Source organism: Condylura cristata, unplaced genomic scaffold, assembly GCF_000260355.1.
Source record: "Condylura cristata isolate star-nosed mole 26May11 unplaced genomic scaffold, ConCri1.0 scaffold00004, whole genome shotgun sequence".
In the NCBI taxonomy this organism is placed as follows: domain Eukaryota; kingdom Metazoa; phylum Chordata; class Mammalia; order Eulipotyphla; family Talpidae; genus Condylura; species Condylura cristata.
In genome coordinates, this window is record NW_004567105.1 from 48,579,042 (window position 1) to 48,598,064 (window position 19,023).

General features: G+C 44.7%; 2 protein-coding genes across 2 annotated transcripts in view; one reads left to right on the forward strand and one right to left on the reverse strand.

The window, feature by feature from the left end:
* LRIG1 (leucine-rich repeats and immunoglobulin-like domains 1) overlaps positions 1 to 4,988 on the forward strand; it is a 103,381-nt gene extending 98,393 nt beyond the window's left edge. Inside the window, exons 13-18 of the mRNA XM_004676554.2 lie at positions 111 to 392; positions 873 to 1,292; positions 1,716 to 1,841; positions 2,336 to 2,482; positions 2,673 to 2,945; positions 3,038 to 4,988. Of these exons, the coding sequence (XP_004676611.1) occupies positions 111 to 392; positions 873 to 1,292; positions 1,716 to 1,841; positions 2,336 to 2,482; positions 2,673 to 2,945; positions 3,038 to 3,288 (1,499 nt within the window). The 3' untranslated portion in view covers positions 3,289 to 4,988. The remainder of the gene's footprint in view (positions 1 to 110; positions 393 to 872; positions 1,293 to 1,715; positions 1,842 to 2,335; positions 2,483 to 2,672; positions 2,946 to 3,037) is intronic.
* A 90-nt stretch (positions 4,989 to 5,078) lies between these two features.
* Positions 5,079 to 19,023, reverse strand: part of SLC25A26 (solute carrier family 25 (S-adenosylmethionine carrier), member 26) — a 122,383-nt gene continuing 108,438 nt past the window's right edge. The window contains exons 7-10 of the mRNA XM_012720435.1: positions 16,889 to 16,958; positions 10,298 to 10,362; positions 9,231 to 9,304; positions 5,079 to 5,464 (exon numbers count right to left, since the gene is read on the reverse strand). Of these exons, the coding sequence (XP_012575889.1) occupies positions 5,347 to 5,464; positions 9,231 to 9,304; positions 10,298 to 10,362; positions 16,889 to 16,958 (327 nt within the window). The 3' untranslated portion in view covers positions 5,079 to 5,346. The remainder of the gene's footprint in view (positions 5,465 to 9,230; positions 9,305 to 10,297; positions 10,363 to 16,888; positions 16,959 to 19,023) is intronic.

Genomic DNA, 19,023 nt, shown 5'->3' on the forward strand with positions numbered 1-19,023 from the left:
AGATACTGGCAGAAGGTTGTGAGGTGGTGAACAGATACCACCAGGGTGCTGCTTGCCAGAGGGTCTCCCAGCTTTCAAATACCCTGATGCTCTACACATGTGTTTTGCAGTGTTGCCATCATTCACCAAAATGCCCCACGACATTGCCATCCGGACTGGCACTATGGCCCGCCTGGAATGTGCTGCCACCGGCCACCCTAACCCCCAGATTGCCTGGCAGAAAGATGGAGGCACAGATTTCCCGGCTGCCCGTGAGCGACGTATGCATGTCATGCCAGATGATGATGTATTTTTCATCACTGATGTGAAAATAGATGACATGGGGGTATACAGCTGCACCGCCCAGAACTCAGCCGGCTTCATTTCAGCAAACGCCACCCTGACTGTCTTAGGTTTGTCTACTGATGCACCGAGTGTGTGTGTGTGATCTGTCATCAGTATGTCAAACTGTTCATAGATTGGGAGTGGGTACATGTGGGGACTTATTTCTAATTGTTTAAAAATTTGGACTGCTTTCTAGAACTTTCTTGAACAAGCAATTTACCTCTTAAAAACAGCTAGTGAATGATGGGAGTCTTGGTAGGGCTTGGGTCAAAAACACTAAATAATTGCCCTCTGATTGGGGCAGGATGGCTGTGCCCTTGACCAAAAAGAAGTAGGTGCTTCTGTGGCAGCGCATTCTTCTTCCTGGTTGAAGCCCTGCCCAGCAGGCTCCACTGTGTTAGGTCTTCCAGAAAGCTGCTGGTTCTGACCAAAGGCCTCCCCTGGCATTGCACTGATGGGTTGGGGATTGCCCTTTATCCAGAACTCACAGCAGATGTACAGCAACTGAGGCCCACACACTAACCCTAAGATTTCCCCGATTCTTACAGAAACCCCGTCCTTAGTGGTGCCCTTGGAAGACCGTGTGGTGTCCGTGGGCGAGACGGTGGCTTTCCAGTGCAAAGCAACTGGGAGTCCGCCACCCCGTATCACCTGGCTCAAGGGGGATCGCCCGCTGAGCCTCACTGAGCGACACCACTTCACTCCCGGGAACCAGCTGCTTGTCGTGCAGAACGTGGTAGCGGAGGATGCGGGCCAGTACACCTGCGAGATGTCCAATGCCCTGGGTACTGAGCGAGCCCACAGCGTGCTGAGCATCCTGCCCACCCCTGGTTGCAGGAAGGATGGGACCACTGTGGGCATTTTCACCATCGCTGTGGTGTGCAGCATTGTCCTGACATCCCTGGTCTGGGTGTGCATCATCTACCAAACTAGGAAGAAGAGTGAGGAGTACAGCGTCACAAACACAGGTCGGTAGGGCCGGCTGAGGGCACTTTCAGGGGGCTGCGAGAGCAGTGACATTTACGTAGGAGTCAGGTCTGGGGGGCTTTCTACAGTTTCAGTATATTTCGAATTCTAGTGCATTTGGAGCTATTCTTGATAGCTGAGGTTTGTTTTATTCACACTATTTTAACTCTCAAGGAGTTTAACAATCAAATGTGAATATACTTACATGTAAATTACAGCACAAACTAAGCAGTTTTTGGAGATGTCTCTGGCCTCAAACTTCTGATCGCCATGATTTTTATGCCTGGTATAGAGTAAAGCAGGTTCTGGGAGAACCACTTTACATAGTCTCTGACTGGTTGGGCGATCCTAGTTCGGGGTTGACAATGTATATATGTCAGGACTCACTGCCATTCCTGAAGTTAGACGGTTTTCTCTTCTTGCAGATGAAACCATTGTGCCTCCAGATGTTCCAAGCTACCTCTCTTCCCAGGGGACCCTTTCTGACCGACAGGAGACCCTGGTCAGGACTGAGGGTGGCCACCAGGCCAAGGGGCACATGGAAAGCAACGGTAAGGCCTCCTCCCCAAGGGGCGCATGTCATTAGGGCATGTTTGCTGAAGTGGCAGTGACCAAGGGCTCCTGTTGGGGTGTTTGGATCTTGCCTATGCAAGTTCTACGAGGTTTTAAAACCCGATGCCCCAGGACGTAAACACTGGGATTCACATGTCCTAGTCAAGGTGGGAGACCTGTTTGCATATAGCTGCATTTTTTGAACAGGAGAAGTAGATACCTTTGTGTTCTCATCCTACAAAATTCTCAAGGGTGATTACCTCAGTGGGAGACTGAACAGTTGCTTAGGGCAAGCTTATTTTCCTAAGAATTGGTCATCAACACAGCCCTGAAGGCCTACCTCGAAGGTACTATTATAAAAGCCCCTGCTGGATCTCTTTGTGATAAACCCAAAAATGTAATCTAAAGACATTTGTTAGAGTAGTTTTGCTCACATAACATTTACTTTGCGGTGCTAAGCTTGGAGTATATAATTGCATTTGATGTGTTACAGGTGTTTGTCCAAGAGATGCAAGCCTCTTCTCAGAGGTGGACGCGCATGGCCTTGCATGCAGGCCGGCCAAGTTGTGTGTGGGATTTAATAAGGAAGCACATAAAGTGATGGAGACAGTTGATGGCACAACTGGGGCACAGAAGACAGGTATGAGATGCTTCTATTAAGAAAATATTTTGAAGTGTGGGCTGACCTCTTAGATAAATGGGAGAGACATGAGTGCTCTGAGGCTAACTTTCTAATTTTAACCAGGACAGAGGCCGGTCCTTGGGTGCACAGGGATATTTAAGAGTGATGGCCACGGGGCTGGTTCTAAGCTTTCTAATGCCATCCACAGAGTACAGCGGTCCAGCCACAGGTATCAACTGCAGCACTGATCCCAAGGAACAAGCCTGCTGCCCACAGCCAGTGTCCAGAGACAGTGCACAGCTAGGTGCAGGGAGCACCCTGGATCTCAGTCAGCAGGACCAAGAACACACTCCCCATCCTGCAAGCAGTGGAACTGCTGAAGCTTCCCGCTCTGACTCTAGGGGCGGCCTCTATCCCAGTAACCATGACAGAATGCTGCCATCTGTGAAGCAGCAGCCCGTGGGGCCCCTGGATGGGAAAGGTAATTTTACAGCTTCAGAGACACCACCGGGGGGAAAGGAGGGAGGGGTGACGGTGGGCTGGAGAAGCTGATGTGCCCTCTCCTGTCCATAGGAGCCTTCTCTAGGACTTTAACAAGATTGTATGAGCCAGACTCCATGGGCCTCCTGCCTTCTTGTACATTGACTCCGGGCACTTCCCAGCTCACCTTGGGTTTCCCCGATGTCCCCAGTGAAGGCCAGCACTTGCTTCTTTCAAATGGACACCTCCCCAACGCATGTAACTCTAACCCTGAGTCTGCACCACTGACCGGACAGCTCCCCGGGAAACGGAGCACGCCCCTGCTATTTGCACCGAAAATCTAGGCTTTGTCTACCTCCGCCCTTGTTGTCTATCTACAGGAGAGAGGTAGGAGAGGTTCTGAGGAAGCTTGGGTTCAAGCGTCACTGATTTGTATATAGTTTTAACTTCCATGTGGAGTATCACTAGTTTAAAGGACTTACCGCTGAAGCACAAAAATGCAAGGGGCTATTGTGTAAAAAAGACAGAAAAGTGTTTGATACCAATGTATATAAGAGTTTTCAGAGTTTTCATATATATTATATATCTTTTACAGAGGCTATTTTAATCCTTAGTGCATGGTTAACAGAAAAAAAAATCGTACCGTTTTCACAATATTTTTCCATATCAGGTTGCAGGGGTTTAATTTTGGAGCAGGGGTTGTTTCCTGGTGCCTTAATGGATTGATTAAAGTCAAAAACCACACGTGTTCCCAGGAGGTGGGAGGGATGCACCTATAGTCACCTCCTGTGCCGGCCCAGGTGGGTGCTCATTAAACAAACCTCCCTGATGAGCTTGGAGGTGCGGCTGTCACTTACCTTTGTAGTGAATGACTTTCTCACATGTTTAAATCCCCTAACAAGCAGAATGGGGGTTGTTACTCTTCCACAAGCAGTTGGTGCAAGTAACCACTGCTCCTCTACAATCTTTCTATGAGAAAAGCAAATGCAGTCTTTGAGGCTTTTTAGTAAGATGGAGGCTGCTAGTACCTGTGGATTTTTCAACAGTAATGTTGTAATTCTGCCAGTATAACTACCTTGGCCTGCAGGGAGGATGGCACCGGGGCCAGCTGGTTGGAACCGCCGGCCCATGTCCCTCCGAGCTGGGTTAGACTGCACAAGTCCTTCCCAATCTATTTGCACTTTTGAGATCTATAGCTAACCATCTTGTAAGTGCCAATGTGCGTGTTTCAGGAAAATCTACACTAAAACAAATTGATAGTCAAAAAGCTGAAGGTAGGTATGGACAAAAGGGTTACTTACCTATGTTAAATTTTACTGTCCGCTGTCATCACAATCCTAAAAGGTAAGAAGTTTAGAGTTTTGTTCTCAACACTTTGTTACTTCCACAAAATATGTGAATTTGCTGCTTCTGAGAGGCAATGTGAAAGAGGAAGTATTACTTTTATGTACAAAGTTATTTATTTATAGAAATTTTGGTACAGTGTACATTGAAAAACAAAATTAAAGTGACATTCACGTGTCTTTAATAAAAATTCATTTATAAATGTAAGTGTGTGGCTGGGATCATTAGTTGCCTTTCCTCCAAAAGGGAAAGAAAACTAAACAAAGCAAAACATTATTACTCAAGCTCTAAAATAGTAACCTTCCCATTTCACCTCTTTGATTGCCACTACTGAGCTTAAAAAAACTCCAGGCAACAAATCTTCTGACTTAGGAATGAAGAAACACTGTTTCCGGCCCTTCCTTTCACTCTGTGGGTATTATGAGTGCACCTCCTCTCCTCAGAGGGCCTGCCACACCCTCCCGCACACAGGATAGTTGGGCCACCGGACATTTCTCCATAAAATACAATTGTTTTTTTTAATCAAAAACAGCAGTCTGGTTACCCAACAGGAATGTATGTTATGCACCTGTAGTTCATTTTTTAAGCAAAACTATAAGCTTACACAATAGGAATTAACCCGAGAGAGAGACGCCCACCCACATACACTCTTCCCCCAATTCTACTATGTGCTCCCAGACTACCCATTTTTTGAACTTAGAACCATCTCTGGCTTCCACTGAATGCACTATCAGGGGCAGGAAATGAGAGATCAACCGTAGATCAAATGAAAGCTTTGCAGGGTCTCAACTCAATATTACCAGACACATTTATTAAGGGGTTCTGAGAAAATTGTTCAAAAGTGCCTCTGTGGCCATCGTTTTAAATTTCTGGCAAACAAACTGATGACATCATTCTAGCCGGCAGTGTGGAAGACAGAATCTCTGTTATAATATTAGCAAAACTGGCTTTCTGCCTGCGTTCTGTGGCTCAAATGGCCAAGCAGCTGCTCACCGGAAAGAGGCAGTTCTCACAGCAGTCATCTTTTTGAAAGTAGTGGATGTGGGGCCATCACTGATTCATGAACCTTCTGTACCAAGCTCCAACAGCAAGCTTCGAGTTTGATCGTAAGCACCCAGAAAGATGAAACCTCCCAGACTGATTGCTGCCATGCGAGGGAAGACACCTGCGAATAATCTAGAAGGAAAAATTTCAATTTTGTGTTTCTTTAAATAAAAAAGTTAAATTCCAACAGCTCTAGCTTGCTCAGCTCAACATACCATGCTCATTAAACCCCAAAAAGCATGCATAGTGCGCTTTTCCCTTTCAGAATAGCCCGACGGTACATTCCCAAGTAGACTTGTTTAAGTTGGAGGCCAGCTGTTGCCAGAGTGTCTAAATACCAAAGGGCTTACTTGGGAACACTCACAATTAACTAATTAGCCAAATAGTAACTGTTTCCACCACAGATTAAAACTTTTCAAATCATTTTTGTCTTTTAGAGATAATGAAATCTACTTTTTAAAAAAGGAGTCAGTCGACTGAATTCCAGGGGTGGCCGGGGACAGGTCCATCCTGGAGCCAGACGCAGCCTCTGGGGCTCGCCCACTCTGCTACCCTCTAGGACTCAGGAGCATTCTGTCTGACCACAAACAGGACGTAGGATTTCTGTACCTCACCTGCGGCCTTCCCCTTTAGTGAAGGCCAACATGGGAAGGCAGCAGCGGTTCCTCAGGGCCCATCTCCAGCATGGAGGCCAGTCACTGTCAAGGATACAAGCTGCTATTGGGGATCTGAATTCTGGGTTTATTCTTAAAAACCCTTCCACAGCTACGTAACAGGTCTTTATTCAACAGTGCTCCTTATGCCATCACTGCTAAAATCCCAGTGCTGCACGTGTGCTATGACTGCCAGACAGACGCATCCAGGAAGGGTCCCACACTCACTGGAGCGCAGTTTCCAGTACATGTTCCCTGCCTGTATTTCTCTAACGACTGAACCATTTTTTCGCCAGGGGTATCACTTCTCTAAGCACAAAAACCAAGCTACAAAAGTAGAACTAGATTCTGTCATAAAATGACTTTGGTTCGGGTCTAGGGAAGAAACCTGAAAATGGTCGAGTGATGCCCAAGCACTACAAGTGCTTGGCGGTACGGGGAGAACCTCCGTGACATGCGCCAAGGTGGACTGGAAGGACATTCCTGCTGCCTCATCAGGCCACCCGCTGTGTCCTTTCTGATCTGCAGGGAGAGGTCAGTCGGCCTCCCTGCCGGATTCAGCACTTCTGAGAAAAATGGGGAACTTCAACGTAGATTCGTGGGCTCTTATTTTAGTTAGCTAAGAATTTAAATCCGTAAGTAAAATATTACACGTGAAATGAGAACCTCTTTGACTTGTCCAGAAATAACCATAAAAATTCTATAAAAGACCAAAATACACTTGCAAGAAAAAAAGTTGTTTGGCTCAGCCAAACAGCATCGTGCACATTGTTTTAGTATGAGGTGGTCGGTGAGTGCAGAAAACTCTGAAAGTAGCACTTCGGCCACTGTGTCCTTCTGACCTGAAGACGCAGTACCCTCCCTGCCCTGCCCTGCAAAGAGAAGGGTGCTGGAGGAAAAGCTGAACAGGGCAAGACTACTGTCCTTTGCTATCCTACTTATTTCTAAAGCTGCTTCAGCTTCCATTACCAATGAGCTTAGCTGCTCCTGGCAACAGGCAGATGGAAGCAGCTTACGGTTGCACTCAATGACAATTGAACCTATTAACATAATTACAGCCTTAAAGTAGCATAATTTGTACAATGAGCACCCCAACCAAACTCGGGAGGCAGAGTGGGGCTGTGCTCTAATGACCAGAGATCCAGGGCAGTAACAAAAGCAAAGCATTTTGTTAGCATCATACCCAGCACACAGGGACGCTGTGGGTAAAGGATACAGTCAACACAGACAAAAAGCAGATTGACTGACAGAAGAAAAGTAAGGCACAGTGCAAGGTAGGCAGCCCACCCCTCTGCTTTCCAGCTCATGGACTGAATAGGCACGTGTATTTTGGGGAAACTAGTGTGCCCTAAAGCACATACTCCAAATACGTACCCAAACTTGGACACACATGTTGGCTTTCCCACGGGGAACACACACACAAATGCAAAGTGTCCTCACTTTAACCTGCCCCGAGAGCTCAGTTCCACTGGCCACCAGGCAGTGGGAATCCGGCTGCCTCAGGCAGTTAGGTTCAGGGCCACAAAGGACAGCAGGGTGCTGTGCATAGAAAGCGAACGGGGCGGTGGGGAGATGCAGCTCTGGGGCTAAGGCTGCCTGGAGCCACAGCTCAGAACAGTTGCCCCACACATGCAGGATCTTTGGCTTACTTTTTGTTAAGTTCTTGTCAAGTTACTTATCTTTTAGCATAGTAAGAGGAAGCGATTAACACTGTCAGATCTTAAGAAATTTGGCTGCCTCAAATACTCTGCTAAAGGACCACACTATTAGTACCAGCTCAAGCTTAAAGAAGCTTCCAGAAGATAAAAAAATTAACTGCATTTTTGCTTTAGACTGACAATGAGGTCAGAGAAAGGCTCTTGGTGCATTGATGGATGTATCCCCGTGCCAGTCTGCTAGAAGAATCACAAGCACACACTGCAAATAGTAGGACAGTGAAGACTTAGTTTCAAACACCTACTCAAGGCAACTGCTTTACTACAGTTCTTGTTGGTCGTGGTTTTGCTAATGATGTGATCCACCTGTCACCACATTCTCAAGAAAGGCAGAGGCTGCCACTCAATACCAGTGCAGGTTTTGACCGGTAGTTGCCAGGGGATGAAATATGCACAATTGAAATTGGGCAGTTTAAAACTGACTTCATGATGTAAACTACCACAGGCACCATCTCTTTGGCCCAATTCATTGTTGGAATCTTTTATCTGCTAAGTAAGTTACTTCAGAGTTCATTTTTTTCCCAAGCCATTTCCTTGCTCCAATGTGGAATCAGTGCCCAATGTGTCTCAGTGACGAGCAGCCAATTTCTTATATCCTCAACACATAGCAGTGGCTGCCTGTTGGCACATAAACCAGCCCTCTGCCTTTCCCGCCGCACTGATTCCTTTCTGCAAAACCCAGTCCTGGTCCTTCTTCAGGAAACCAGCATCAGTCCATGAGAAGAGTCACATTCAACAGAATCATCCATCATTACCTGTTTTTCAACCCCTCATTGAAAATTCTGATTAAAAGACAAGGCTCTTTGCAAAACTCCTACCCAGGGCCTGAGAACCTGATTCCTATCCCGAGACTCTCAAGAGCTGAAATAAAAACCTGCCAGGCATGCGCAAATTGATGATCAAGTCATGACCAATGCCACTGGGACGGGGAGGTGGCAGTGCTGGGCCTCTGGTCACACCAGTCAAACCCCTGGCTGCTGACTCCCGGGAGGTGGCTGCTGCTTTGCTCTTAGCAAAATCCTCGGTAGATGATTCACACAGAAAATCATAATTTCATATATCTGTATAGAGACCAACATTTAAACTGCTTCAGACAGCAGTTTATGTTGTCAAAGTAATGCTCAAATAACATTCCGAACAGTGCTTTTTAGGATATGATGTGAGGAAATTTGAGGCACTACAGTATATGGAAATTTGTCAGTAATAACTTGAAGGACCCCAAACCACAAATGCCTTCTTGTAACAATGCTCCCTTGCATCCCTGCAGTACATAACCGGAAGCCAGTTTTTTCCCTGCAGCCGCCCTAGAACCTGGCAGGGGCCACACCTATGGATGCCACCTAACAGCAAGAGGCACAGCACACCTGGTGAGAATATGTCATCAATTTGACTATGTGGCAGAACATCAGATACAACACTTTGCACAAAATAATAAGTAAGAAGTGGAACAAAGTAAAGCTGTTCATCCAATGTCAGGCTAGAGGTGGGAGAGCCAGCAGGGGGCGGCGGCAAGCTCCTCCTTCTCCTTACCCTGACAGCCCCTGTGTCCGCCAGACCCCATGCAGGGCAGAAAGCACGTTTCCACTAGCAGTACTGGAACCGGCCTGCAGAAAGAGACAACATAGATCCATTATCTGATGACTGTCCCACTCACGGCAGGCTCTCAGATACGCTCCATGCACGGTGGCTACCATCCTCATCTACACAGTGTCAAATAGACCGGGAGGTTCTTGAGGATCATTTCCCTGGCTGGGAAGAGCCCAGAGCCCCTACATTCTGCCCCTCAGGGAGGCATGCACTTGGCCGCTGCCACAGAGGAAGCTGCTTCTCTAAATTATTTCTCTCACTGTCAGACTATGAGCAGCACTTACCCAGTTGACGCACACACCTATTTAACAAAGAGAAACTGAAAGCAATTTCAACCTGCGAATGATAGAGGCAGTATAAAAAGTGTAATTATGAAACTTACTAGGTAGCTCAAAAACGCACTTAGGAAAAAGTACCATGTTCAGTTTCAAACAAGCCCGGCATCCTCATGTGAACCTATGCACTAGCTTCTGTCCTCACCGATTTCCACGGGAGTGTGACTTATTTTTTATTTTTATCCACTAGAAGCCTTTCTATAAATATACCAACCTAATTTATTTTTAATTAACATTCTTTAAAAAAATTAACATTTTTAAAACAATGTTTTAAGCAGGTCTAACCAATGTCCTAATTCATCCAACTAAGGCTAAACCCTAGAGCCTCGAGCTTGTGAGCTGCATGGCATGAAATCAGTCACCTGAGTCTCAGGTCTGTCACCAGTAGAGACAGAGGATATTTGACAATAGCAATGCCAGACAGGAGCCCTTCCAGCTTTACTGGCTTCCAAAATATAGGAGGCTGTGATGCTGAAAAGGGAAAATGCTATGCAGACGCTGCTCCCAACGATTATTGTGGCTACTGTCCTGTCAAAGACAGTTTCCTCGGTGGCTCAACAGGAAGCTGGCAGGTAGGTGCTATGCCACCTGTATTCACTTTACACACATCCACAAACCCTAGAGTGACTGGACAGAAACTTCCATATGTCTACATTACGTTATTTTACTACTTACCTTTGCCAACATGATTCTTGTTTTTGCTACGTCCAGAGGCGTGGTGACTGCAGCTGCAAATCCACCTGTGCATATAAAAACACCCAACACACAAGTGAGGTATTGTTGACTGTATTACCTGGTATTTTATAATTCCTCATAATTTTGCCAAAATAACTTGTTCATCATTATATCCTCTTGACTGATTCAAAGGCCTTTACCCACATGCTTCATTGTTTGTGCGGTGGTGTTGAACTGAGCAGAAAAGAAGTCACGAGATGTTTTATACAAGGCACTAAAACAGTAAGGCCCCTACAATACATGTTGCTACTTTGGGGAGCAGCATACCCAAATGTACATGGTAGATGCCTCGATCGTCAGGCACTCTCAGTATGAGGCATGCTGCCCAGAGACCCTCAGAGGGGCCCCCTCCCCCTCCCCATCTATCCATGAGCCACTGGCCTCTTAGCTGACCGTGTCTATCAATGTGGTGCAAAAGGGTGGATTCTTCAAGTGGAAAGAATCAAGTTTCCCTGTAGAAGAAATATAGGGAAGCCAAGTAATTGACCCAGGGAAAATAATTTTTAAAAATACAACAAAAATAATCAGACAACTATAAATCAGAGACATTCTGTGGAAGAGGGGGAGGAGGGTGCAAAACGTGGGCTGGAAGAGCACAAGGGACTAAGGTGATGGTGCATGAGGCAATGAGTGGTGGGAATTCTGTGGGGACTACACCTGATGTAAAAAATACACAAATAAAGAAATTAAATATAAAAATAATAAGAATCAAGATTCCTGTGTGCCACAGGCTTCCAAGAGCAGGTCAATTAGAGCAACATCACTTCTAAGCCCCCTTCTACATCTTGTTAGAATCTGTCTCATTTCAACAGGTATTCTTCCTATCTTCTCGCTCATGTCCCTGTCAACTTAAATACTGTGACTGCCAAAATGACTCCCCCCCCCCCCGGCCTAGGAGTGTAAGTGGTCCCTATATATGTCCACACAGGAATGGGAGGGCTTTTTCACAGAAACCACAAGATATGGTGTCACTATTTTAATCAATAAAATACAAAGATATTTAAAATCTCAAGAAGCACTAAGGAGCTAGAAGTCCACTCCAAAACTGCAGCCCCCATGAGCAGGGTGAAATAGGCAGGTTTATCAGGGCTAAACAGGACATAGTATGTGAAAGCTGCTCCAGAAATAGCACACCACTCCTCTCAGCCTTGTGGAGTGGGGGCAAGGCCATTTGATCTGTCAGACAGCTTTCTAAGTAGGCTGCTGACATGGGGTCACACACTGAGCCTCTTCCATTTGGTGACATTATGCTCTGAGATGCACCCATTTATGGCCCAGCTCTACTCACCCAAAGGATACACAACTCAGGCAGAAGGCTTGAGAAGATGAGCGTTAGAGACCCCATTGTTTCAGGCCCTTTTGGTTTATATGTCAGATGTTTTTCTCTAGATCCAAAAGTTGCCTGGAAGTTAGACTTTGCTCAATTTTGGGTATCTACAAATTTTGCCCACTTAATCCTGAAATCCTTTCCATTTTTTGAGCCACATAATCCTAAAGGAATACATATTTTTTAAAGAAAGGGGTCCATCAGAACAAAAAGATGAAACTAGCACGCTGACCACAGAGCTGAGGCATCCAGGCTTGGGCAAAGCCAAGGGGTCAAAAAGAGGGGAGGGAAGAGCACAGGGACTATGGTAGTGGTTCAGGGGGGCTGTGGTGGTGAGTGAAAACTACAGGGCCTAACTCAGGAGAAGAAATCAAACACTGTACCAACATCAACAAGGATGTAAGAAGAAAAGTACTTCACCTAAAACTTAAAAATAAATAAAGGGGTCCTAATGAAAGACAAGAAAGGTAGGAAAGGCTAAAGTACCTGTAACTGTCCCAAATTTCCCACCCCAATTCTTACATTTGCTTTTTTTTTTTTGGCCTGGCTCCAAGTGGCTCCCTAAGGACCCAGCCTAAGAGCCCTTCCTTAGACCAAGACTGAAATTCTTGCTCTACTAACTGATTAGCATTAGGAAAATAACTACTTCTCTGACTGAAATGCCTTGAACAATAGGTACAATTAAGTCCTTAATGAGGTGAACAAGTTAATGGAAAATGATTTTCAGGTAAAAATATATAACAAAAGCAGGTCCCAAAATACCATCCACTGTCCTCTAATTCAGAATCCACGAGGGCTGTTTTTGTCTCATCACCTTATAACTAAATGATGTTATTGAAAGACTTAAACGTACTTTCATTTCTCCCATTTTAGTTAACCCCACTCACTAAAGCTCAGAGGTTAAGTAAGTCATAGATTTTACTTAGTGCATAACTGACACTTTAATGTATGTGACGCTCGGACCTAAGTCCTCGGTCACTGTGTCTTCTAAAGTCCGTTGGCTCTCCAGGTGTCATATACAGACAGCAAGGTGACTCAGGGCTTGGATGAGTCTGTTCAGTGTCTAGAGTGCTGCCTGCCTCACACGAGAGCTCAGCCGTGAGTTCGTTTCTGGACAGGCAATGCTAATGTGTAAGTTTTCTTCATGTCTCTACCTCAGCACACACCGTAAGCACCCAAAAATTCTTACTGAAGCACCTCGACAAAATTGTGTAGTTTTTTTTTCCAAACTAAAGATTTCGCCTTGTCTTCTAAAAAGGCGCCAATGGTGGTGCTGACTACCTGGCATTCTGACTGGCACTTTCACTGGGCAGGTGCTCTTTCTTACATAGGTGCTGCTTTCCCACTTTACAGGTGACTTGCACACTATGTCCATACAGAGCTGGGACACAAAGTCTCGAGAACCTTGCCTCCAAAAGTAATGCTCTATGACTGCATAATGACTTTGACATACACCGCAGCAAGTCTGTCCTACTGCTGAAATTCACACATGTTATCCCAAGTCCACTAAAATGACCGAAAGGTTGACAAAGCCATCATTTGTCCTTCTGACCACTCAAAGCTTTCCTGAGTCACCTAATAATGTTTTCATCTTCTAACAAATTTGGATACTGCAATCAAGCTTTTGGCCATTAGCAGTTCACGATTCCTTTTTTGAGGATGCCTGTCAATATCTTTAGACATTTGTTTCAGGAAAATAGCATGATTAAAAGTCAAAGACAAAAACATATGCCTAAATAGCTTCTAATTTTACTGTCAGGATGGATGGAACTATTTTATGAAAGTTATTAACAAAACTAAATTGGATGTCTTCAAATGTGAAAGATTGTTTAATTCACAGACCTCACGATGCTTTTTATGAGGCTGCAAGAGTGACTTGTGAAGGCCATGGACTAGAGTAACCAGTCCCAGTGTGGGCAGACAGGGGACCTGTACTTCAGTTAAAATGTAGTTATTCTCTATATTTTACTTAGGGGAACCATAAACTTTTGGTAATAAATACAAGGAACATGCTAACAGATTAGACAGGAAATAATTATTTGGTACAGCAACGGTAGTCTGCTTTACTACTCGAGTCACACATGCAGTGATCTTCTGTGGACTTCACTGGAACTGGGCATGTCCCGTTAGGCTAACTGCTTTCAAGGAATAAAAGCCACCTTAAGGGGAAGCTGGGCTTTTATATTTAAACGATATCTCAAGTGTTTTTAGGGAGCAAATGCAGGTTCTTTATCCTATCCAGATAAAGGGGCCCCTTTCTACAATCAGCTCGGAGCTGTCACCTCCAAGCAGCAGCTGCGAACATGGTGGGAACAGCCGAGGGCAGTGCTGCCACTCGTCCCTCCTCTAGGTCTCCCCTCCCCTGACTGGTCCGGGTGTAAGGAGAGCACCGGCACAGACCTCTTTGCCTGGTTTTCAAACAAGCATCCAAAGCCTAGCGAGATTAGACAACAAACACATTTTAAAGATAGTGCCAAACATATTCCTTTGTTACCCAGATAATCCTTTATCTCTTTCCCTTACTCTCACTCCCTCTTTGTCCTCTCTTCTCTTAGAGAATATAAGTGTTTATTATTAGAAACTGATCAGAGAACACTAGATAGCAAACATCACTAAAGTAGTAAACGTCATCATTACTTAGCCTGAATTATGGTTTTCTGTTTATAAGCTAACTTGAAGTGAAGACGCTGGCAAAGTTCTTTTCTTTCCCTCCTAGTTTAACCCCTGACAGTAAGCCAAGGGAATTTGACTATGATAAGCCTTCAACACCTCCAATCTCATGTCAAGGGACATTTTTGGGTTTCTGTGCCAAGTAGCTTATAAAACAAGCATGGGCAAGAAGAGTGCCAAGGATGGCACTGGGAGAGGTTCATCGACAATAATTTAACCAGTTTAAACTTGGAAACACACACAGTGATGAGAAAACGGATTTCTGATTTAAGAACAAGTTGTACCACTACCTTTATGGCCACGTAAGGTTAAAGAGTCTGAAAGACTAACAAGGAAGCACGTCAGGTTTTAATGGACTTGCCCAAGAGGGCGGCGGCGTTCACCTGTCTATACTGTGTAATACACAGTGTTGCAACAAACTCTGACAGAATGTCACTCTTCTTATTTGGAATCTTTTCAAATGATATTTATCTTTTAGAAAGGTTATTAAATAGCAGCTTGACTCCTTAGGATCTTAACATTTGTACCAAATTTCAAAGCAAAAGGGATATAAACAAGAAATGTATTATGAATTTCATATTTGCTAGATGTATACAAATCTATTAACAATGGATTTGGGGGGGCGGGGGTAGACTTGAATGCACTCCTTCATTTGTCAGAACCACAGCAAAAATAAGATGTCTAGAGGAGTGTTAAATATCTACAGGCCATTAGGGGAGAGGATTATAGATAGAGATTTTATTAATATATTATTCTTTCAGAGCAAATGAGAGTATGAATTACTGTGATCATGATGGTTTTTCACTGTGTCAACTGATTTTATTGAAATAGTAACAATTCCTTACCTCTGTCTGGTCTTGTAGATTACCAGGTGCTAGCACATACTTTATCTCACCTATCCCTGAGGTAATCCCCTCAGGTACAGTTAAGGATATTGGTGCTCAGGGAGACCCCAAAGTCTCATTCCCTAGTGGGGGCCAGAACAGAGAAATGACAACTGTCCAGGTGGGTCAGCTTGCCCTTTCCCAGATGGTCGTTCCGGGCAAGCTTCTTCCCTGTTCCACATCCCAGGTCCCGGGCTGTCACTGGGCCCAACGCTGCATGGCAGCCGCCCAGGTGAGCTGCCTTTACAGAAAGAGCCCAGCCCACATGCTCCCATCACACAGCAGCAGTCTGGTAAAAAAATTTCTTTCTGACTAATCTAAGCACTTAGTCCTTTTTATAAAGCATTACTGGGAAAAGGGATATGCAACAAATGCACATTTCCTTAAGAAGAAAGCACTCATTTACTAGCAAATCTTTAAATTAGCTACTTAAGGAATGGGACCAGAAAATAATATTTTAACACATGGAATTTTTATCATTAACTTTAAGGAGTGGCCTTTCTTGTCGATGATGACTAACTTTCCATAATGCTCACTTTCCCCAGGAGGAAGTCAACAAAAATGTACATTTCTCTTAAGGGTTGGGAATGAGGACTCCTGACCTCTGGAAAATGAATTAGGTTCACCTCCTCATTTAACACTGCTAATGACTACATGTCAAGTGGAAACAATTAGCTGTCATAATCAATCTGAGCTGGCTTCATTTCCAGAAACAAGATTCTTATCTTTGATTACAAACTCTGTAAGTTGAGTGGACCCAATTATTAATAAAAGAACCCTAATAAATGCTTTGTTTTCCTAATCACTACAACAACAAAAGCCCAGCCCAACAAATTGAAAAAGAATTATTTTTAAATTAAGTCAACATCCTAAATCTACAAATCTGTCAGCCTGCTGGCTTAACATCTAATCTGGGAATTTATTTTACTTGCTTTATTTTAGTCATAATTCTAATTCACCTTTATTTGCAACAACAAAGTCGATTTCACTCCTAGACTACTGAACCCGTCACTCATTAAATTCTAGAAAGCATCAGAGTTATCATGAAAACCTCACTGGGAAATCCATATGTCTTCGTGATGAATAACACACTATTGCATACTGTCACTGTGCACTTGGTTTAACGTCCAGAAAATGCCCAGATGTTTCAATCTCCAACTTCTCTACAGAGCAGTTTAGCCTTCGGTGCGTGTGGAGCAGCCTCTGCTCTCATAACACTAGTTAATCTGCAACGCTGTCAAACATGTCACACGACCCGTGAATCATTGTCTTTTGCAGAAATTGCTTAAAGCCCCAAAGCACCGCTCACAGCAGACAGCTGCACAGAGCACCCTGCACCCACAGCCAGCCTCTTCCCACTGCGGGCTTCTATAAATCATCTTTAAGATAATCCAAGGGCCTGAGTGAACGCTTCAATAAAGATAAAAGGAAAAAGAAAAATTTGTCAAAAACAAATTGGTTGTCTTTCAAGCAGACACCTTTTTGGCAGTTTATTTTTTTCCCTGAGACACCCTTTTCTTAAGCAACCAGTGGAACTCTCTTCATCTAAACAATCTGGAATTTCTAAAGAATGTTGTTTTTGCATAGTTAATATTTTCACATTTTTCTCCCCCTCTTTGGTCTTTCCCAGTATAATCTAATCCTTTGCACCTGCAAAAGCTCCACAGACTGCTGACTGCCAAGAATCCACCACACGATCCTGCCTCCAGGACCAGAGGGCCTGTGTTTAAGGAGAAAGAAAAATACAAGTTATTAAATATTTGAATTTATCGGAACCTCCTCTGGGTTAGCTCTGGGGATGGGAACTTAAGTGAGAAGCTATTTTGAGGACATTCCTCACTGATGACATAAGTGATTTTCCCAAGGACTTAACTGCTTTCTAAAATAAGACAAATGACAGTAATAGCTACATTCGTGTGCTCGAAGGAAACTCGTGTCAGGGGCAGAGTTTGATATACACACACATTTGTGTGTGTGCCTACAGATTAAAATAAAGGTCTACTTTTTTAAAAAAAGATTTATTTATTTATTCATACAGAACTGGGATACAGGCCAGAGATGTGGAGGGTGAGAGGATTCACCAGAGACAGAGTGGGCAGCAGAACAGGCAGATCGATGAAGTACACTGCTGAGGGGAGCAGCGGGCAGGCAGGAGAGGTCTGCCACACCATGTGGATCTCCTCCGAGGCAGGCAGGGATCGAACTCATGCGGAAGTGGCTTAAGCCTCTTAGTGCTGTGCTTTAACCTACTGCGCCACCAGGGAGGGCCTAAAGGTCTACTTTTAAGACAATGTAACATCCTCAATATTTCTCACATTACTCTCTGCCTATAAATACCATACTTTACGTATTACTCCAGAGTGGTGTACACCAAATGTCTCAGTTCTTTATTCACTTAGCCTTCTTGAGCATGTCTGCTGGATGCTACTTTTGTTAACTATCTATTTAAATTTTGTCAAAAGCACTTTCTTTACTGTGCCTTTAGTATGCTGAGGAGCACACAAATAAGCACATGTACTGACTTTCAAACTAGGCAAAATAATAGCAGGGACATGCTGGCATGCTCTAGTAGATCTAGTAGATCACAAGGTACAACCGCATCAGTAAGCAGCGCTCTCACAGGTGCTGAGCTAAGCTCTGGGTCCCAATACACAGTTCTCACAACCACCCTGAAAGTTGTTATCCCACATTACCCAGGCCTCCCAAATGCAGACAGAGCCGGCATTCTTCTTTTTCTTTAGTTTTGTTGAAGTATAATTGATATCCAAATAACTAAACATATTAAAATACACAATTTGGTAAATACTGCCAGATATGCACAGGCACATAGCCCACAGCCACGATTAAGTCAGTGAACACACAGACCACTCTTCAACACCTCCTAAACCATCTGATCTGTCATTCTAGCTTTACTTCCTTTATCTAGAATTTTAAATAAAAGCAATTAGACCTTGGCACCGTGCTAAACCCAGGAGGTGAAGGGAGACGGCTCAGCTCAGTGACTGCATATCTGACCCGCAACTCCTGGGTACAGGGGAAAAACCGCTGAAACTGCAGTCCCCATTGGGAGCACCTGGGCGCCACACAAAGCCTCTGATCAGCTCGACCAGCTCAGGAACCGGCAAGATGGTGGCAGAATATAGACACCTAGATGACTACATCCAAACGTGCACGGGATTATATAAAAACGGACTATAGACTTACATGCTATGAGTTTCAACCCAAATGAGAACGCCCTGGACTCACTAGAAGGAAAAAAACTGAGGGAAAACCAGCGATTGTGGAGTTCCCATAAGGAAGCCGCACAGGAAGGATTAGCTGAACCCTGCAACGCTGATACGGGAACCCCAGCGGCTTCCTACTTGTTCGGCTCCTTTAAAAATCTAGGCGCCCAGAAGCCAGGAAGTGCTGTAGAGGAAAGCTGCCTGCAGCAGCAGCTACAGCTAATAGGCAGCCTTTTGTCCCAGCCCTGCTACAACCCTGGAGATAAACTGAGACAATTCAGCTAGGGAGAGGAAACCAAACTGTGGGAAAAGGCTGCAGCTAGGAACCAGAGACCCGAGGATACGTGTTGCTGACCTTTGCCCCAGCAGCCCCGACAAAGCCCTGGATATAAACTGAGACAATACAGCTAGGTAGGTGAGTGGATCCCAAGCTGCGGGAGGGGGTGGGGGGTGGGGGGAACAGAGACGGACCCAACCCCAGGATAATGCAGCAATTTTTTTTTTTAAAGATTTATTTATTTGTGCATACAGAACTGGGGTACAGGCCAGAGGCTCAGGGGC